This window comes from Suricata suricatta, chromosome 13, assembly GCF_006229205.1.
Source record: "Suricata suricatta isolate VVHF042 chromosome 13, meerkat_22Aug2017_6uvM2_HiC, whole genome shotgun sequence".
Taxonomy (NCBI): domain Eukaryota; kingdom Metazoa; phylum Chordata; class Mammalia; order Carnivora; family Herpestidae; genus Suricata; species Suricata suricatta.
The window spans coordinates 21,406,351-21,422,214 of NC_043712.1; the positions used below are offsets into that span (position 1 = coordinate 21,406,351).

Below are 15,864 nucleotides of genomic sequence, written 5' to 3' on the forward strand. Positions count from 1 at the left end.
AACTAACATAACACGCACTGTATGTTAACTAACAGGGATTAAAAAAAAAAAAACTTTACAAACAGATGGGATGCTGTAGCTTTGAAAAGGCTTAGGGATAATAGAAGTTGTCTGTAAGTGACTTTAATGTTTCTGAGAGAGATTGGTGCACCGTGTAACGAGGAGTTACTGACCTGCCTCTGGAGGTGGTGAGGGCTCCACCCCCTTGGGAGTCAAGGGGTCTTCAGGTCATTTACCTGGTGGTGTCGATAATTGAACCAGGTGATTTGTATATTCCTCTCACCCTGGTTCTTTGCCTCAGTGGTGATGAGATTGAAAACATAATTTTAAAATGTGCTACTAATACTGGTGATGTAACTTTACTGGACTGGAGACAGAGAAATAAATACATTATTGTATGCTTTCTGTGTGTTTGTCTCCAAGCCAGGGCCTTTCTACTTACAAAGAGCTTTGTTCTCTGGCAAGTGATCTTAGTCAGCCGGATCTGGTGTATAAATTTATGAATTTAGCCAACCATCATGCAATGTGGAACTCTAGGAAGGTAAGTTCCTATCACTGGGTGGTTTCTACTTTTTACTTCCAAAACCAAACATGCTATGTTGGCAGATAGTAGCAGTTGATGTGCAGTGCGTTTTGTAAGAATCTGGGATTAGAGAGAGCCAGGCCACCACATGGCTCATTGGTAAAGCTGGGACACCCAATAAGTCAGGCTCTACTCAGGGACAAGTTTGGGAGGGGTAGTTTTGTGATCTTCATATATTTAACATTTTAATATTTTACCACAGTAGGTATATCTCAGTCACTTTGTCTTTTTGTTTTTTTAGGGTGCTGCTTTTGGTTTTAACGTGATTGCCACCAGAGCTGGAGAGCAGCTGGCTCCTTTTCTGCCTCAGCTCGTTCCTCGTCTTTACCGATACCAGTTTGATCCCAACCTGGGCATTCGACAGGCCATGACGAGTATTTGGAATGCATTGGTCACTGACAAAACAATGGCAAGTATCTGTCTGTGAACCCATGTCTAAGATTGCCCAGCGCTCATCTTTCTTTCTACTTTGTATTCTTATTTGTTAAAACAAATGAGCTTTCTTTCATCTTTCATTGTATCAGAGATGACCATGGCAGCATTTATTGCAATCTTAAAAATGGAAACAATCTAGAGTCGCCTGGGTGGCCTAGGTGACTCGGTCACTTGAGCTTTGACTTTGGCTCAGGTCATTTCAAGGTCCATGAGTTTGAGCCCGGAATTGGGCTCTGTGCTGACAGCTCAGAGCCTGGACCCTGTGTCGAATTCTGTGTCTCCGTCTCTTCTGCCCCTCCCCCGCTCACACGCTTACTCCCTCCAGGGAATACGAATGTCATCTTTATTGGCATGGTTCCCAGTCATAATTTCGGCCCAGACATGACTTGTGTTCCTGACGTACACATCCAAATTCCTTCTGACCCTCCTCACGTGGATATTGTTTCAAGACACCTTAGACTTCACATGTCCAGAACAGGACTTAAAAAACAACCTTTGTCCTCTCTTGTCAGCATTTATCCATTTCCCCATGCCAAGAAACTTGATATCATCTTGATTTTTGTCTGTCTTGCTCCTATGTACAGTTGAATCCAGTAACAAATTCTGCTGATTCTGTATCAAAGTAGCCCTTGAATCCACTCTCTTCTTTCCCTAATTCTTTTCTGATTAACAGGATGTCATCTTTCTCTTTTCCTTGCCTTCCTTCATTTAGTGAGCAAGTAATGAAAAAAAGTTGGGTTAAGTCCTTTATTTAAAGTGAACTGAAGGAGTTTTAAATGCCATGATCCTTACCTTTTCTTTTTGGTCACTGCACATGATGTGCCCTTTTCCTCTTCAGTTTGGTATCAGGTTGAGTGTGCTCCTGTTCACAGTGACAGGCACTTGAGGATTCAGCCTTGAAGGCCCTAGGAGAGTATTTGGTACCACTGGGTCAGTCAAGATCTAATAGGCCAGGTGGCTTTACAGATCTAATCCAAGGCCCCGGCAGAGGCTCGTAAGATGTTAGTATCATCTCCTTATAAGTGAGTGAAAGGTGACACAGAATATTTAGAGGTGGACATAGGAAGGCGTTGGTTTGTTAAATTTTAGGTGAGTTATTCACTTCTCTGCTTTTTATGGATCAATTAGGATAACAAAACCTCTTCTACCTACAAGAGTAAAAGTGGAAAAGCCGTAGTTTGGGGGTCCTTTGGATCAGTAAAAAAAACTGAGTCTTATCAGTTGGCTATTACCAAACTATAAAGTGTATATCAGACAAAAGAGGCATAAAAGATTGAACTCACCTTTTGTTCTGGGCAGTCATCATGCTTCTTTATGTGCCAGACACTGAATTGGCAGGTGAGGCCCAGCCCCTGTCTGCGAGGCCTCACTGTGGTGGAGCAATGGGGCTGTTCAGTCTGACAGGGTGCTGTGGGAAGTCAGCGGAGGGCAGGCCATTTTCTCTGCAGAGCTGATGGCCTGGTTTGAATCTTGAACGACAGGTAGGAATTAGCCAGGCAAGCAAGAGATGGAAGGGGCTTGTAGGGAGAAGTCATATGTCCCAAGGAAGGCGAGATGACACCCGATACCTTTGGAGCTGGATTGGTCACAGAAGGCTTTGTATCCAAAGGCGGCGGGACTCTGTTCTCATGTACTAAGGAAAGCAGGGGAGTCACGTTGGCGTTTTAGAATGATCCTTCTGGCAGCTGGCAGCAGCAGAGCGGGAGAGACGTGTAGACTGAGAAGCTTAGAGACCCGTAGGCTGTTACCTTCAGCGACATGGTCAGCGTGGTTGAGAGGCTAATAGTCTGATTGTGGATGAATTTCGCATTTTAAATCTTACCCTTTTCTTTCACTAGGTGGATAAATATTTGAAGGAAATTCTTCAAGATCTGGTTAAGAACCTTACCAGCAATATGTGGCGAGTTCGAGAATCCAGGTACTGTTTTTTGGACACAGAAGACTAGTCAGAAATAAGTGATTTTTTTTTTTCTTCAGGTTTCCAAGCTTTATACTTTATGCAAAAGGAATAAATTTGTGTTACCTAAAAAGCATATTTTTGGTTGGGTTAAACAGTTATCTTTAACTATTTAAAACTCTAAAAGAAACCTTTAGTCACTGGTGTTTCTAAGTTGTCTTAGTGTATAGAAGTATGACATTAAAGCTCTCTTCTTAAATTGGTACTGTCAAGGCTTTGTAGGGCATCATTTATTTGTATCGTTATATGATTTATTCAGTGCCTGCTCTGTCCTTTCCCTTTGCTGCTCACATAGGGGTACACTGGTCACTGAAAAGTCATGTATCCTCTCAGGCTGTGTTACAGTTGTGGGTGCACACGTTTGATGGGTGTAAATATCATATGCCGGTGGTGTGTGCGGCACCAGGGGTGAACGGGCGTTGCTGTCCAGCAGTGCGGGGGTAGGAATGGGAAATACAGGCAGAATCCATATTCTTGTTTGGTATAAATGTTTCATAGTAGAAGGTTGAGCTATCTTGACCATATATTTGAAAACCAAATTGTTTATTTTCAGCTGTTTAGCTCTGAACGATTTATTGAGAGGAAGACCCCTAGATGACATCATTGATAAACTTCCTGAAATTTGGGAAACTCTTTTCCGGGTACAAGATGATATCAAGGTATTATAGAAATAAATCGGCATTTATTCATAGAATAGCTGTAAATGGATTATTAAAGTACATATATTCGGTATTTCAAAACTCACTCTCCAGACAGTTTTAAGAGACTACAGTTTTCTCCCAAAGTTTCAGTCCTGATGTGTCCGTGAAGTTGCAAGTTGGATATCCTTAGATCTAAATTGAAGTGACTTTTTTTTTTTTTTTTTTAAAGTGGCTATAGTCTGACTTTCCTTCAATGGAGATTTCATTATGCTATTGGTTAGAATAAATAACAGTTTGGAAATAATGCAGACTACCTATGCTTGATCAATTTTTATAAATTGGATCAGTCACTCCCAAATAACGTAACCAATTCCTTTGAATTTTTTCTGGGCGATTCAAATTTTAAATACTTTATTATCTCACCGTTAGAATTAGGCACTTCAGTTTTACCTTTCTTTTTACTTTATTCATTAGAGATTTTTTAAAGTCTTCTAGAATCTATATCTAGATTTAGATATCTATGTGTTTGTATTAATAATACATTTAGTTTTTAAACTGTTATATTTAATAGCCTTATTTTTGTAAGGTCACAATAGATCCTTCCTAATTCAAGGAATATATGCTGTTATATGTTCCTTGATGGGCAGGGAGCCTAATGACCTGGTATTGAAAGTAGGATTTTTCACTAATCTGTATAGAGTCAGGGGCAGTTATATATGCACTGTGGGCTGGATGAGAATGAAACTAATCTGTGTCATGCCATACTGTTTCTCGTTTTTAGGAATCTGTACGGAAAGCTGCTGAACTAGCTCTGAAAACCCTAAGCAAGGTGAAAACTCCTGTCTTTTCTTGGGGGTGAGTGGGGAGGGTTTTCTGAGACCAGGACAACAGGGACATCTTTTTTGTCATATAAGTTAACATTAAGAGTTGCATTGACATGAAGTAATTGGCTTCATGTTCTAGTTCACTATTCGTAGAGTGAGTGAGAAACTGGGTGTCATTCCACTAGAATACTAGTAGTTGTGACAAAGTATATGTCTGCTCTCTTCATATGGTCAGCTCCTCTGGGCTTTTACATAAGCTATGACTTTCGCTGGGCCCTGAAAGTCTACAGAGATCAAGTAGCATCTGGAGATCACAAGCAACATCTGTCTCTTCTCGTACTATTGCTATGATTATATGTTAGTCTCCCTTGCATATTTATGAGGTTGCCAAGCTCTTTGAAATAGTTTCTTACTTGAACTTGATTTTGTGATATTTAAGGGACTTCTACATTCTAGCTATGTAAACATTGCCATAGGTTACATCATTAGTAAGTAGTAAAACCAGGTTTTAAATAAAGGTGGTTTTTTTTTCAATTTTATTTACTTATTTATTTTGAGAGAGAGAGAGCATATGCATGAGTGCAGGGGAGGGGTAGAGAGAAAGGGAGAGAGAGAGAATCCCAAACAGGCTCTGTGCTGTCAGCTCAGAGCCTGATGTGGGGTTCAGTCTCACAAACCCATGAGCTCATCACCTGAGCAGAGATCAAGAGTTGGACGCTTAACCAACTGAGCCACCCAGGAGCCCCTAAAACCGGTGTTTCTTATTCCAGATTCATGTTCCTGACCAGTGTGTTATGCTGCCAACCAAATTTATTGACGATCATTCTAATACCTTAAGCCTTTGGCAAAGTGCTTTCTTACACATTTTCTCATTTTAGTTTCAACTGTTTCCTGTTGGCCTAGAAGGCCAAAGCTTAGAGAGTGGAAGAATTACTCAGTTCCTTTTAGTTACTGGCAGACAGAGGACTCTTTTCTGTTTCTCCACAAAGTATCGTAGAAAATTGACGCACTCTTTTCTGTGGCTGTGGGAAATACTTTGTTAGATGAATGCTTGATCGGGTAAGAGGTCAGTGGCACTAATTTCCACGCTCTGTGTATGTGAGGTTTGTGTGAAAATGTGTGACCCCGCCAAAGGAGCAGCTGGCCAGAGAACCATCGCTGTCCTTCTGCCCTGCCTTCTGGACAAAGGAATGATGAGCCCTGTGACAGAAGTTCGAGCCCTCAGGTGTGAATCCACTGATTAAATGAATGTGTTGGATTTACTTAGTTCGTAGACATTTAGCAGAAATAGTGTGCCTCTGACTATTAGATTCTTGGAGTTTGGAGAAATGAGTTGAGGATTATTGAGGTGACCCAGGCATTTGTGAAAAGTTGTGAGGCAGAACGTTTTTGCAGAAACAGACATTCTCATGGGGACCTGTTTTTGGACCAGCATTTTGCTGTTCTGTCTTGACCTTGAGTAAGGTGTCTTACTGTGTTGTCATCGGCCTCTGCCCCCAGCAGGCACACATTTCTGTTATGTCACAGGTCCTTGGGGGTTACTGGTTATATCATGTAGTTAGTATTTCACAGATTACTAGGTTTAAAATAAACTGTACCATCTGCAACAATGAAATACTAAAAAAAAATTCACTCACATGCTTAGACATATATGGTTATTTTGTAAAATTTAGTGGTGAAGGATTCTAGTTTGTATTGGGTTTTTTTTTTGTTTTTAAACTAGAATCCTATCTAGGAATTTAACTGTCATATTAGTTCACTCTTAAAATTAGATCAAATTAATAGTACCAGCATAGTATCACACTTATAGTAACTTTCATGCTACTAATAAAATAGCTGAGGGATGTTTTTTTAAAAATAACTTGCATAACAAAGGCAAGTGAATGATAAAATTAGGATATTACCAGTTTGTTATTCTCTGTAAGATAATCTGGTGTAATAATCACTAGTGGCTTCTAAATCCACTGGTAAAAGGTTAGGTCAGCCAAACTTTAGTGCACTGATAACTCTTCACAAAGAAAAACAAGTGGACATTACATTCATCCTCATGTGATAGAATAGGACATGTACACCACCACCTATGAAGGATTCTTATTTTAAAAAGTGGAACCTGAACCTGATTTAGCCTGCCGGTCTGTGCAAGGGACAGAGGAGCATGTTAAATTACACCATTGGAATGCAGTTAGGATAAATTATAAGAAAAGAAAGTAGGGATGACCCTGTTAAAAAGGATTTAAGAAATGTAGTAAATTGCAATGTGTGGGTGGGCTCTGTATCTAACAAACCAGCTATTATTTTGAGAGAGCTGGGGAGGGGCAGAGAGAGGGAGAAGAATCCCAAGCAGACTTAGTGTTGTCAGTGCAGAGCCTGATGTGGGGCTTGCTCTCACAAACCATGAGCTCATGACCTGAACTGAGATCAGAAGTCAGACACTTAACTAACTGAGCCACTCAGGTACCCCAGCAACAAACCAATTCTGAAAGACATTTGTGAAACAAATATGAAATTTGGATATCAGATTATATGATAAATATTATTAATATTTTCTAAATTTGAAAATGGTATTTTTATTGTAGTAAAGAATCCTTGTCTATTAGTGATACATACTGAAGTTTAGGTAGGGAATACTTCGAGGTAATACGATGTTGGGGAGAGAAGTGTGTTTGTGAGTATGGAGGAGGTATAAATGAACCAAAAATTGGCCCAAAGTTGCTAATTGTTGAACCAGGTAGAGAATATGTAGAATTTCATTTATGACTCATTCTTTCACATGTGCTCAAAAAGTTCTGTAATAAAAAGTAAAGGAAAAAACAGGGCTAAGACCAGACTCTAACCAGGTATTCACCAGACTCTAACCTGGGATTCCTAAATGCGGCAAACTACAGAATGTCCTCGTGATTAGATTTGTAGAGCTTCTTGCTTTAGTTAAAAGGACTTACGAGTTGTGTTCTGTGTGTCTGTAGCATTAACACCCTTGTGAAGATTAGCAAAAGTGCAGGAGCCATGTTGAAGCCACATGCGCCAAAACTCATCCCAGCTCTGTTGGAATCCTTAAGTGTATTGGAACCGCAAGTTCTCAATTATTTGAGCCTCCGGGCTACAGACCAAGAAAAGGTGAGTTAACAACACAGACATCGTGGTCAGGGTCAAGGAGGAAGAGCCTTGCTAAGGCCCGGAGTTCCGTCTGAATAGTCTTTCCGGTGTCCTCAGACAAACTCATGACTCGGATGATACCTTCACCGCTCTCGAAATAACTCCTGTGACTATATGCAGTGTGTTTTGAGGGGGCGGGGGGTTGAAGGGAACATGAGGAGGGCTCATATACTATTTTGTGAATTGGATGAAAGCTAACACTTTCAGTAAAAAATGCACTTAGGTTTATTTAACACAGTTTTCTGTATGTGTTTGTCTGGGGTGGCTCTACACCTTCAGAGCCCTTCTGTGGACCACTCCTACCCTTGCAAGTACAGAGGAGTCCTGTCTAGACTTGGGCATAGTCCAAAACTGTTCTGCTTTTCAGATATACTATAGTTGCCTAGACTGATCAAAGTTTCTTAAAACTTGTAGATGAAACATTTACTATGAAAAGATAATGCAGAAGGTAGACAGTGCTCCCCTCGGAGTCCCGTTTCCTCTGCTGGCTGGTGTAGTTATCACTTCCTCTGGGTTCCCACTCCCAGTGGGTTTCTGGGTCTGTTTTGAAATTCCTTTGTAGTCAATAAGCTACAAACCCAAACAAGCACATGAATTTAAAAATAGATTATGATTGTTGTTCTACAACTTGTTTTCTTTTTGTTACTGACAATACATCATATCTCTAGATATAGCTACTTCGTTCTTTTTAATGCATGTGTTATATTCTGCAGTGAGTGATTTCAGAGGTTTGTCAGAGAGATTATACAGCATCAAAGGTTGTGCCTGTTCCTTTATCTATATATTATCTTTAAAAAATTGCCTTTAGAAGTAAAGCCACTTCATGGGGATGTGTGTGGGGGTTCTTCTTAATTAATTGAATGTGCTGAGTGACTTGAATTTGTGTTCTCAGGCTGCGATGGATAGTGCTCGACTTAGTGCTGCCAAATCCTCTCCCATGATGGAAACAATCAACATGGTCAGTGCCTAATGTAATAGGAATGTTTGTCTGGCTACTTTAGAGTGTAATTTTTCACTCTTCAGGGTCTATCAAATGATGTAGAGATTTAAAGGATGAGTCAAGCACCTGTTGTGACTCCAGTTTTTCTTAGTATAGTTCTTTTTTCTTTTAGATTACTAAATTGACTAAATCATTTTCTAAATACCAAAGTTCATTAGTTCAGATTTGTGTTACACAGAAGAACAGCATATTAAAAGATACCTCTATAAGTGTATCTCCCTTTCGGCCTGCCTGTTTAGAAAGATTCAGATAGTTGTCTCTGCCTGAGCATTGTCTTTGGGAGGACCTAGGGAGGTGGTAATCTGGAAGTTCAGTGAAGGTAGGCAGCATAAAAGAGAGGGAAAGAGAACTGAAGCGATGCTGAAATGTTGTAGCCATGGAGAGGGCTTTGCAGAAGAGAGCTGCTTGGCACTGAGGTTCTAAATTCTGAAGATCCTGGAGTCGGGATTAGGGGTCACCAGAGTCTAGAGCCAGCCCTGCTGTGCATACCCGTGAGTGCTTAACTTACAAGTTGTGAGCTACTGGAAGTTGTTTTGCTGAGCAGAGTGCAAGGCTGGACAGAGAAGAAGAGATTTTTTTAGTACGTACTGGGGGGACTATCACCAAAATATGGTCTAGGATATTATGTCTTCATTGGATTATTGAGGGAAAAAGAAATTTTAAATAAGTAGAAGTGGTTAGCAAACACCTTATAGAAAATGCTCATTTATAATAGAATGTGTGTCATTGCATTTCTAAAACATCGTATTCAGCTAACAAGTTGACGTTAATAAGATGGTTTGGTTGGGCGGGCTGTGGAAGCCGATTCGTGTGCTTTACACTCAACATGAATCGGTAAGGAGGGAGAGAGGCCAGAGAAATCCTTTCTTTTTGGGTAATCATAATTGATTTTCTTCTTTAGTAAGTCAGTGTTTTTTGTTATTTTTGTTTTGTTTTTATTTTTTATTTTTACACTTGATCTTAGCCAAAAGGCCGAGGAGCGATATATTTTTTATTTTTAAACATTATTTTTTTCAAGTTTATTTTGAGAGAGCCCCTGAGTCTGGGGGAGGGGCAGAGAGAGGGAGAGAGAGAATCTCAAGCAGGCTCTGCCCTGTCGGTGGAGAGCTGGATGTGGGGCTCGATCTTACCAACAACAGGATCATGACCTTTGAACCAAAATCAAGAGCTGAATGCTCAATCGCCGTAGCCACCCAGGCTCCCCTTGTTTTGTTTTTAATATTGACCCACTGATGAATGGCTTTTCTGTTTGTAGTATAGTGCTGGTGGTTTTTACGTTGAAATCAGTGCAAAATTAAAACAGCAGTTTTTCAACTTCATGTCAAATCCAGCCGATAACCTACTTGACATGGCGATTTTAATTGGTGATATGATATTGACTTCATCATTTTCTAAGGTTAACTTTATGTTTATTCTTTTCCCAAAGTGCCTGCAGTATCTTGATGTGTCGGTGCTGGGTGAGCTGGTTCCTAGATTATGTGAATTGATCAGAAGTGGCGTGGGTCTCGGAACCAAGGTAAGTATTTTTCACAAGAGGAATTTGCATCTTCATTAGTTTGGGCCACAAAAGTGTAACAGCTCTCATACTGAAATTCATAGTTCTCTGTAAAGCTTAATATTTTATATTAACTATTTTGTTTCTATGGTTGCACTAATAACTTAAACCTGTAACTCACTCAGAATATAAAACATGTGACTTATTCAATAAATAGTGTCTTTCTTTTTTAATGGAATCATTTCTGTCCCCTGATGGCTATGTACATGCCATCTGGATCCTTACCATCGTCATCAGTTATTAATGGAAATGCTTGTCTAGAGCTTGAGGCAGGTGGTTTTAGGTGGTGATTAGTATTGTCACAGGGGCCAGCAGGTATCTGGGTAGAAAAATGTCTTCTTTTCCAACAACTTTCAGGGATCAGACCCAGTCCCCACACTTTGAAAACAAAATTCAGATTTTGTCTTCTGACAAAATTAATGCTTGCTTGCATTTACAAATTTTAGCATTTATAGATCAGGAGGAAGTTAAAGATTTTCCATTAAGTTTACCATGTAGAGGTAATCGCTGTTAATATTTCACCGTGTTTTTCTTCCTCTCTCTTTTCTGGGCCTGTGTCTTCTACAGCGTCCTCTTTAATGGCCATAGGGTACTCTGTGTGGCCGCAGCATCATTTATTTCAGTCCCTCAAGGAACATCTGATTTGTTTTCAGCTTTTTTGATATTAAACAGAGCACTGTGACGAATGTCTTTGGACACATCTGAAGCTGTTTGCTTTGCTTAAATTCTTAGAACTGAAAATGTTAAAACAAGGGTGGCCAAGATATATGTTACCCTCCCCAAAGACCGTACCAGTTTTCTTTCTTATTTGCAGTGTAGGTGAGAGCACACATCTTCCTACTGGAAGCCTTGAAAAAAATCTTTGCATTGCTAATTTAAAATAAGGACCTTCCTCTTTCCAGATTGAGTCCTGCAGGGGCTGTTGTAACGGCTTCATATATTTCTCATCTCTAAATCATTGACACCTAAGACAAAGGGTTTGAAAGACAGAACATTGTGACCATCACATTTAGACCTTTGCCTTTGTAACCCTGTAGGGAGGCTGTGCCAGTGTCATTGTGTCATTAACTACTCAGTGTCCCCAGGACCTAACACCTTACTCAGGTGAGTTTGTCAAAACCGTGTGTGGTGACATTTTGGTATGGCCATGTCTTGTGTGACAAGGTTTTTAAAAAAAATTATCATTCAGACACGCTTATGATCCTCTGTATGGTTTTTCTCCTTTAACCACCCCTTTCTGCCATTGTTTCTTTGTTGCAAGAAGGTGCAGGGATGATCAAGTTTAGCTAGTGTTCACTGTTCTATAAGTATTGGAGTAATTCTTACTGGTAGAAAGAAGGAGGTGAAAGTAGCTGCCATTTTGTAGCATTTGTTTACCATTTATGTCTAATTTTTTTTAAAGTTTATTTTGAGTGAGAGAGGAAGAGAAAGAGAGAGAACGAACAGATGGGGAGGGGGCAGAGAGAGAAGGAGAGAGAGCCTCCAAAGCAGGCCGCATGCTGTCAGCGTGGCGCCTGATGTGGTGCTTGAGCTCTTGAACCATGAGATCATGACCTGAGCTAAAACAGTGGTCAGATGCTTAACTGAGTAAGCCAGTCAGGGTGCCCCTTTTTATGCCTAATTTTCTGTCAGCATTTTTCTCTTCTTAGATTGCCTTCTAGGTGGGGCTAATGAACTTTATTTATGTGCCTTGCTTTCATTTTTGTAATGTTTCACAATATTCTAGACACAGATTAATGTTTAATTTCATGCCAGGGAAGGAAGCAAGTGGATAGTACAAATGTAACATACTTGGGTTCCAAACTAGCCTGGAATACATCAGATATTAATTACAGGGTTAAGTTTGTTTTTGTCCTGGGAACAGAGCAGAGCATTCTTCTCCGTTATTTCTGATAGGTAAACAAGTAGCACGTTTTTCTCCATTATTTTTGATAGGTAAACTTATGAGTGCTTTGCTTAGTGGCCTGACAGATCGGAACAGTGTAATTCAGAAATCTTGTGCATTTGCCATGGGCCATTTAGTTCGGGTGAGTTGCATTTTGTATTTAATTAAGTAATTATATTTTGGTAATTACGAAGAAATCAGTAGGTTTCCTTTCTTTTTCAGACCTCACGGGATAGCAGCACTGAGAAACTCCTGCAGAAACTCAATGGCTGGTACATGGAGAAAGAAGGTACCTTTCTTTTCCTCTTCTCTATTATTTTTAATTTAGATGTTGGCAGCCTAGGAAAGCAGTACAAATCAGGTCTTGCCCTCTATGATATTATGTGCTTTGCTAGGAACATTTCTGATAGGTTTTACGGATTTGTTTGCCATGGTCCAAGCTGAGCAGTAGTCTGTTGAGATCAGTCATCCTGACTAACAGCAGTAAGTATGATGAAGTTTACGGTGTTTCTCCTCCTCTTTAGAACCCATCTACAGGACTTCTTGTGCTTTGACTGTTCATGCTATTGGACGATACAGCCCGGATGTATTGAAGAACCATGCCAAAGAAGTTCTGCCTTTGGCATTTCTCGGCATGCATGAAATTACCGAGGAGGAGAAAGCAGAGAAGGAAGAGTGTAACTTATGGACTGAAGTGTGGCAGGAGAACGTACCTGGTTAGTGAACAGTGCCTGTGAATTAAGCCTGTTTCTTAAAAACCACAGCTGGGATTTTTACTCCTGTTTTTCATTTAGATTCTCCTGTAGTTAACTTCCCAGGACCCTAAAAGCATGTGTCCCGTTCGCTTTAAAGCCTGTCCAGATTGCTGCGTTCTCAAGGTTGGCGCTCAGAGCTCTTTGCTCTCCAACCTCGTTGCTGCCCATGTAAGAGAACAGAACCTCTGCCCGAGCAAAGTAGAGCTGCACCTACTAGGGCTGGGAGTCGGTGATTCTGTGTTCCTTAGTGTATTACTTCAGAGTGATGCTGCTTCATTCTGTACCTTGCCGTCACGTACAAATGGACGGCAGCCATTTGCAGGACGCCCTCCTGTGGACGTATTCAGGTTCATAAAGACTTACTGTTGTAAAGGCATATCACGACACTCCCCTCCTGCTCTCTCTTTCAGTGGTGTGATGTAACCATTGAATAATTTATTGCTTTAGACTGATGGTCACTGCCTTTTCCTTTTTCATACTTAAAAAAGAAAAACCAGTTGATTTTTTTTTTAAGTCATTTAAAAGTTGCTTTAACTTTGCTTTTCATAACCTAGGTTCCTTTGGTGGCATTCGGTTATACCTGCAGGAGTTGATTACCATTACCCAGAAGGCTTTGCAGTCTCAGTCCTGGAAAATGAAAGCCCAGGGTGCAATTGCCATGGCATCAATCGCGAAACAAACCAGCTCCCTAGTACCTCCGTATCTGGGAATGATACTGACCGCATTACTGCAAGGCCTGGCGGGAAGAACGTGGGCAGGAAAGGTAAAGGAACCATTCATGCCCAGTTAGATTGAAGCTACCCTTAAAGGATTATGACTTCATCTTTCATTTTCTGTAAAAATTAGAATCTGCTTTTGTGGGATGTCACATGGATTGTTTTATCTGAACCAGTTTTCCTAGCCAGTGGGAAGCTCTGTTGAAACTTTGCCTGATTAAATATAATGATTCATCGAGGTGTAACCCACATATTTTTGAGTACTGCATAGTAATGCTGGAGATTGATTTTTTATTTATCATGTTTAGCTTTCCCAGAAAAGTTTTAAGTCATGTGGTTGGCTGTTTTATACTGGTGACCTCGTGAACAGATCAGTATTGGGCACCCATGAAGTTGAGCAGAAGGCAGGCTGTGCCTAAACCTGGAGCTGAGGGTGCCTGTCGCCGAGGCCTGTGAATTAGTCACTTCATACACACTTCATACACTCTAGTCGATCATCTAGGGTGAGCAGTCAGTGGGGAACACGAGACGTGGTAGCATGTAACAATCTACTGGATGTTGTCACAGTCAGCAGTGGCCAACACAGTGCTATAGAAGAAGTGCTGGACTGGGCGTTCTGTGATTGACCTTGGACAAGTCAGGTCTCTAGGCTTTCTAAAATGGAGATGAAGATACTTGTCCTCCTCTGTGGTCTGCAGTAAAAATCTGCAGATATGCTTGTTAAATAGTAAAGTGCATTAAAGATACTATGACTCTGGCTAAGTTACTAAATCTTCCTGAGGTAATGCAGTCATCGTAAATAGAAGGTAAATGACACGTGTGTGCTTAACAGTATTCCCTCATCTTTCAACCCTTTAGGAAGAGCTGCTGAAAGCCATTGCCTGTGTGGTGACAGCTTGCAGGTAAGTGTTCTTTCTGTGATGATGCCATTTCTTAAACAGAACCCGAAAGCTGTGGTCCTTACTAACTATCCTGATGCTTTTGTGTGGACCCTCTAGTGCACAGCTGGAAAAACCTGTGCCCAATCAGCCCAGCACAAACGAAATTCTCCAGGCTGTTCTGAAGGAATGTTGCAAGGAGAATCTTAAATACAAGATCGTAGCAATCAGTTGTGCGGGGGATGTCTTGAAGGCCACCAAAGAAGACCGATTCCAGGAGTTTTCTGACATTGTCATACCTCTCATCAAGAAGGTAATGACCACCTGTTATCCCTTCTGGTCTAGTTTATTTAATTAATTTATTTTTTAATATTTATTTATTTTTGAGAGACAGAGTATGAGCAGGGGAGGGGCGCGCACACACACACACACACACACACACACACACACACACACACACACAATCTGAAGCAGGCTCCAGACTCCAAGCTGTCAGCGCACGTGCACACGCGCACACACACACACACACACACACACACACACACACACACAGAATCTGAAGCAGGCTCCAGACTCCGAGCTGTCAGCACAGAGCCTGACGTGGGGCTCCAAACTGTGAACTGCGAGATCATGGCCTGAGCTGAAGTTGGACGCTTACCTGACTGAGCCATCCAGGTGTTCCCCTTCTGGTCTAGTTTATACTTAAAAACTAAATTTAAAAAGATTTAAAAGAAAAAAAAAATTCGAAACTTAAAAAACTTAGAAACTTAAAAATTTTAAAGAGAAGGAAAAGAAAGGAAAATTTTCCTAGTACCCTGTTTACGTATTTTATTCGGATTAGCGTAATTGCAGACAGCAGAAAATCCCAAAATCTCATGGCCTCAAATAAGATGGACGCTTCTCTGTCACTGAGAGTCTAGGCGCTCTGGCGCTGCCTCCCGCGGCGTGCGGGCGCAGCCGCCTCCCAGGCGGGCGGTGGCAGAGCAGAGGAGGAGACGATGAAGGGCCAGGGAGGCGCGTCCGTTCCCTCTCAAGGAGAGTTCTTGGACGTCGCTGTGTGGCACTCTCACTTCTGTCTCCCTGGCCAGTCCTGAGCCGGGTGGCCACACCTGGCTGCACCAGAGGCTAGGAAAGTTAGTCTTCCAGGCGTCCGTTTGCCCTCCATGGGAGAAGGGGAGAGTGGGTGTTTTGCTTTTTAAACAGAGCAGAAAGAGAAGTTTATTGCAGGAATTTCCGCCTGCAAGCCAGGAAACTCAAGGCCATGGGAACAGTGAATTCCAGGAGTGAATGTCGGAGTGAATGGACAGTCTGACGTGGTGGTGATGCGCTTTGGCTTTTAACTGTGTGCAGAAGTCACCCTACTCATCCTAGAGTGAAGACAAGGAGATCAGCGCATCACTGTTTTGGTTTTTTATTTTAAAGATTTTTTAATGTTCTTATTTTTTTTTTTAACATTTATTTTTTTTCTAATTGTTTTTAAAT

At 41.0% G+C, this 15,864-nt stretch overlaps 1 protein-coding gene across 1 annotated transcript in view; it reads left to right on the top strand.

Annotated features, from left to right (window-relative positions):
* The window catches only part of ECPAS (Ecm29 proteasome adaptor and scaffold), a 91,031-nt gene that overhangs the window by 64,481 nt on the left and 10,686 nt on the right, over positions 1-15,864 (top strand). Inside the window, exons 29-44 of the mRNA XM_029919580.1 lie at positions 424-541; positions 825-992; positions 2,857-2,936; positions 3,529-3,634; positions 4,398-4,445; positions 5,544-5,665; positions 7,404-7,554; positions 8,486-8,551; positions 10,020-10,109; positions 11,186-11,252; positions 12,084-12,175; positions 12,256-12,322; positions 12,558-12,749; positions 13,343-13,551; positions 14,363-14,406; positions 14,503-14,695. Of these exons, the coding sequence (XP_029775440.1) occupies positions 424-541; positions 825-992; positions 2,857-2,936; positions 3,529-3,634; positions 4,398-4,445; positions 5,544-5,665; positions 7,404-7,554; positions 8,486-8,551; positions 10,020-10,109; positions 11,186-11,252; positions 12,084-12,175; positions 12,256-12,322; positions 12,558-12,749; positions 13,343-13,551; positions 14,363-14,406; positions 14,503-14,695 (1,813 nt within the window). The remainder of the gene's footprint in view (positions 1-423; positions 542-824; positions 993-2,856; positions 2,937-3,528; positions 3,635-4,397; positions 4,446-5,543; positions 5,666-7,403; positions 7,555-8,485; positions 8,552-10,019; positions 10,110-11,185; positions 11,253-12,083; positions 12,176-12,255; positions 12,323-12,557; positions 12,750-13,342; positions 13,552-14,362; positions 14,407-14,502; positions 14,696-15,864) is intronic.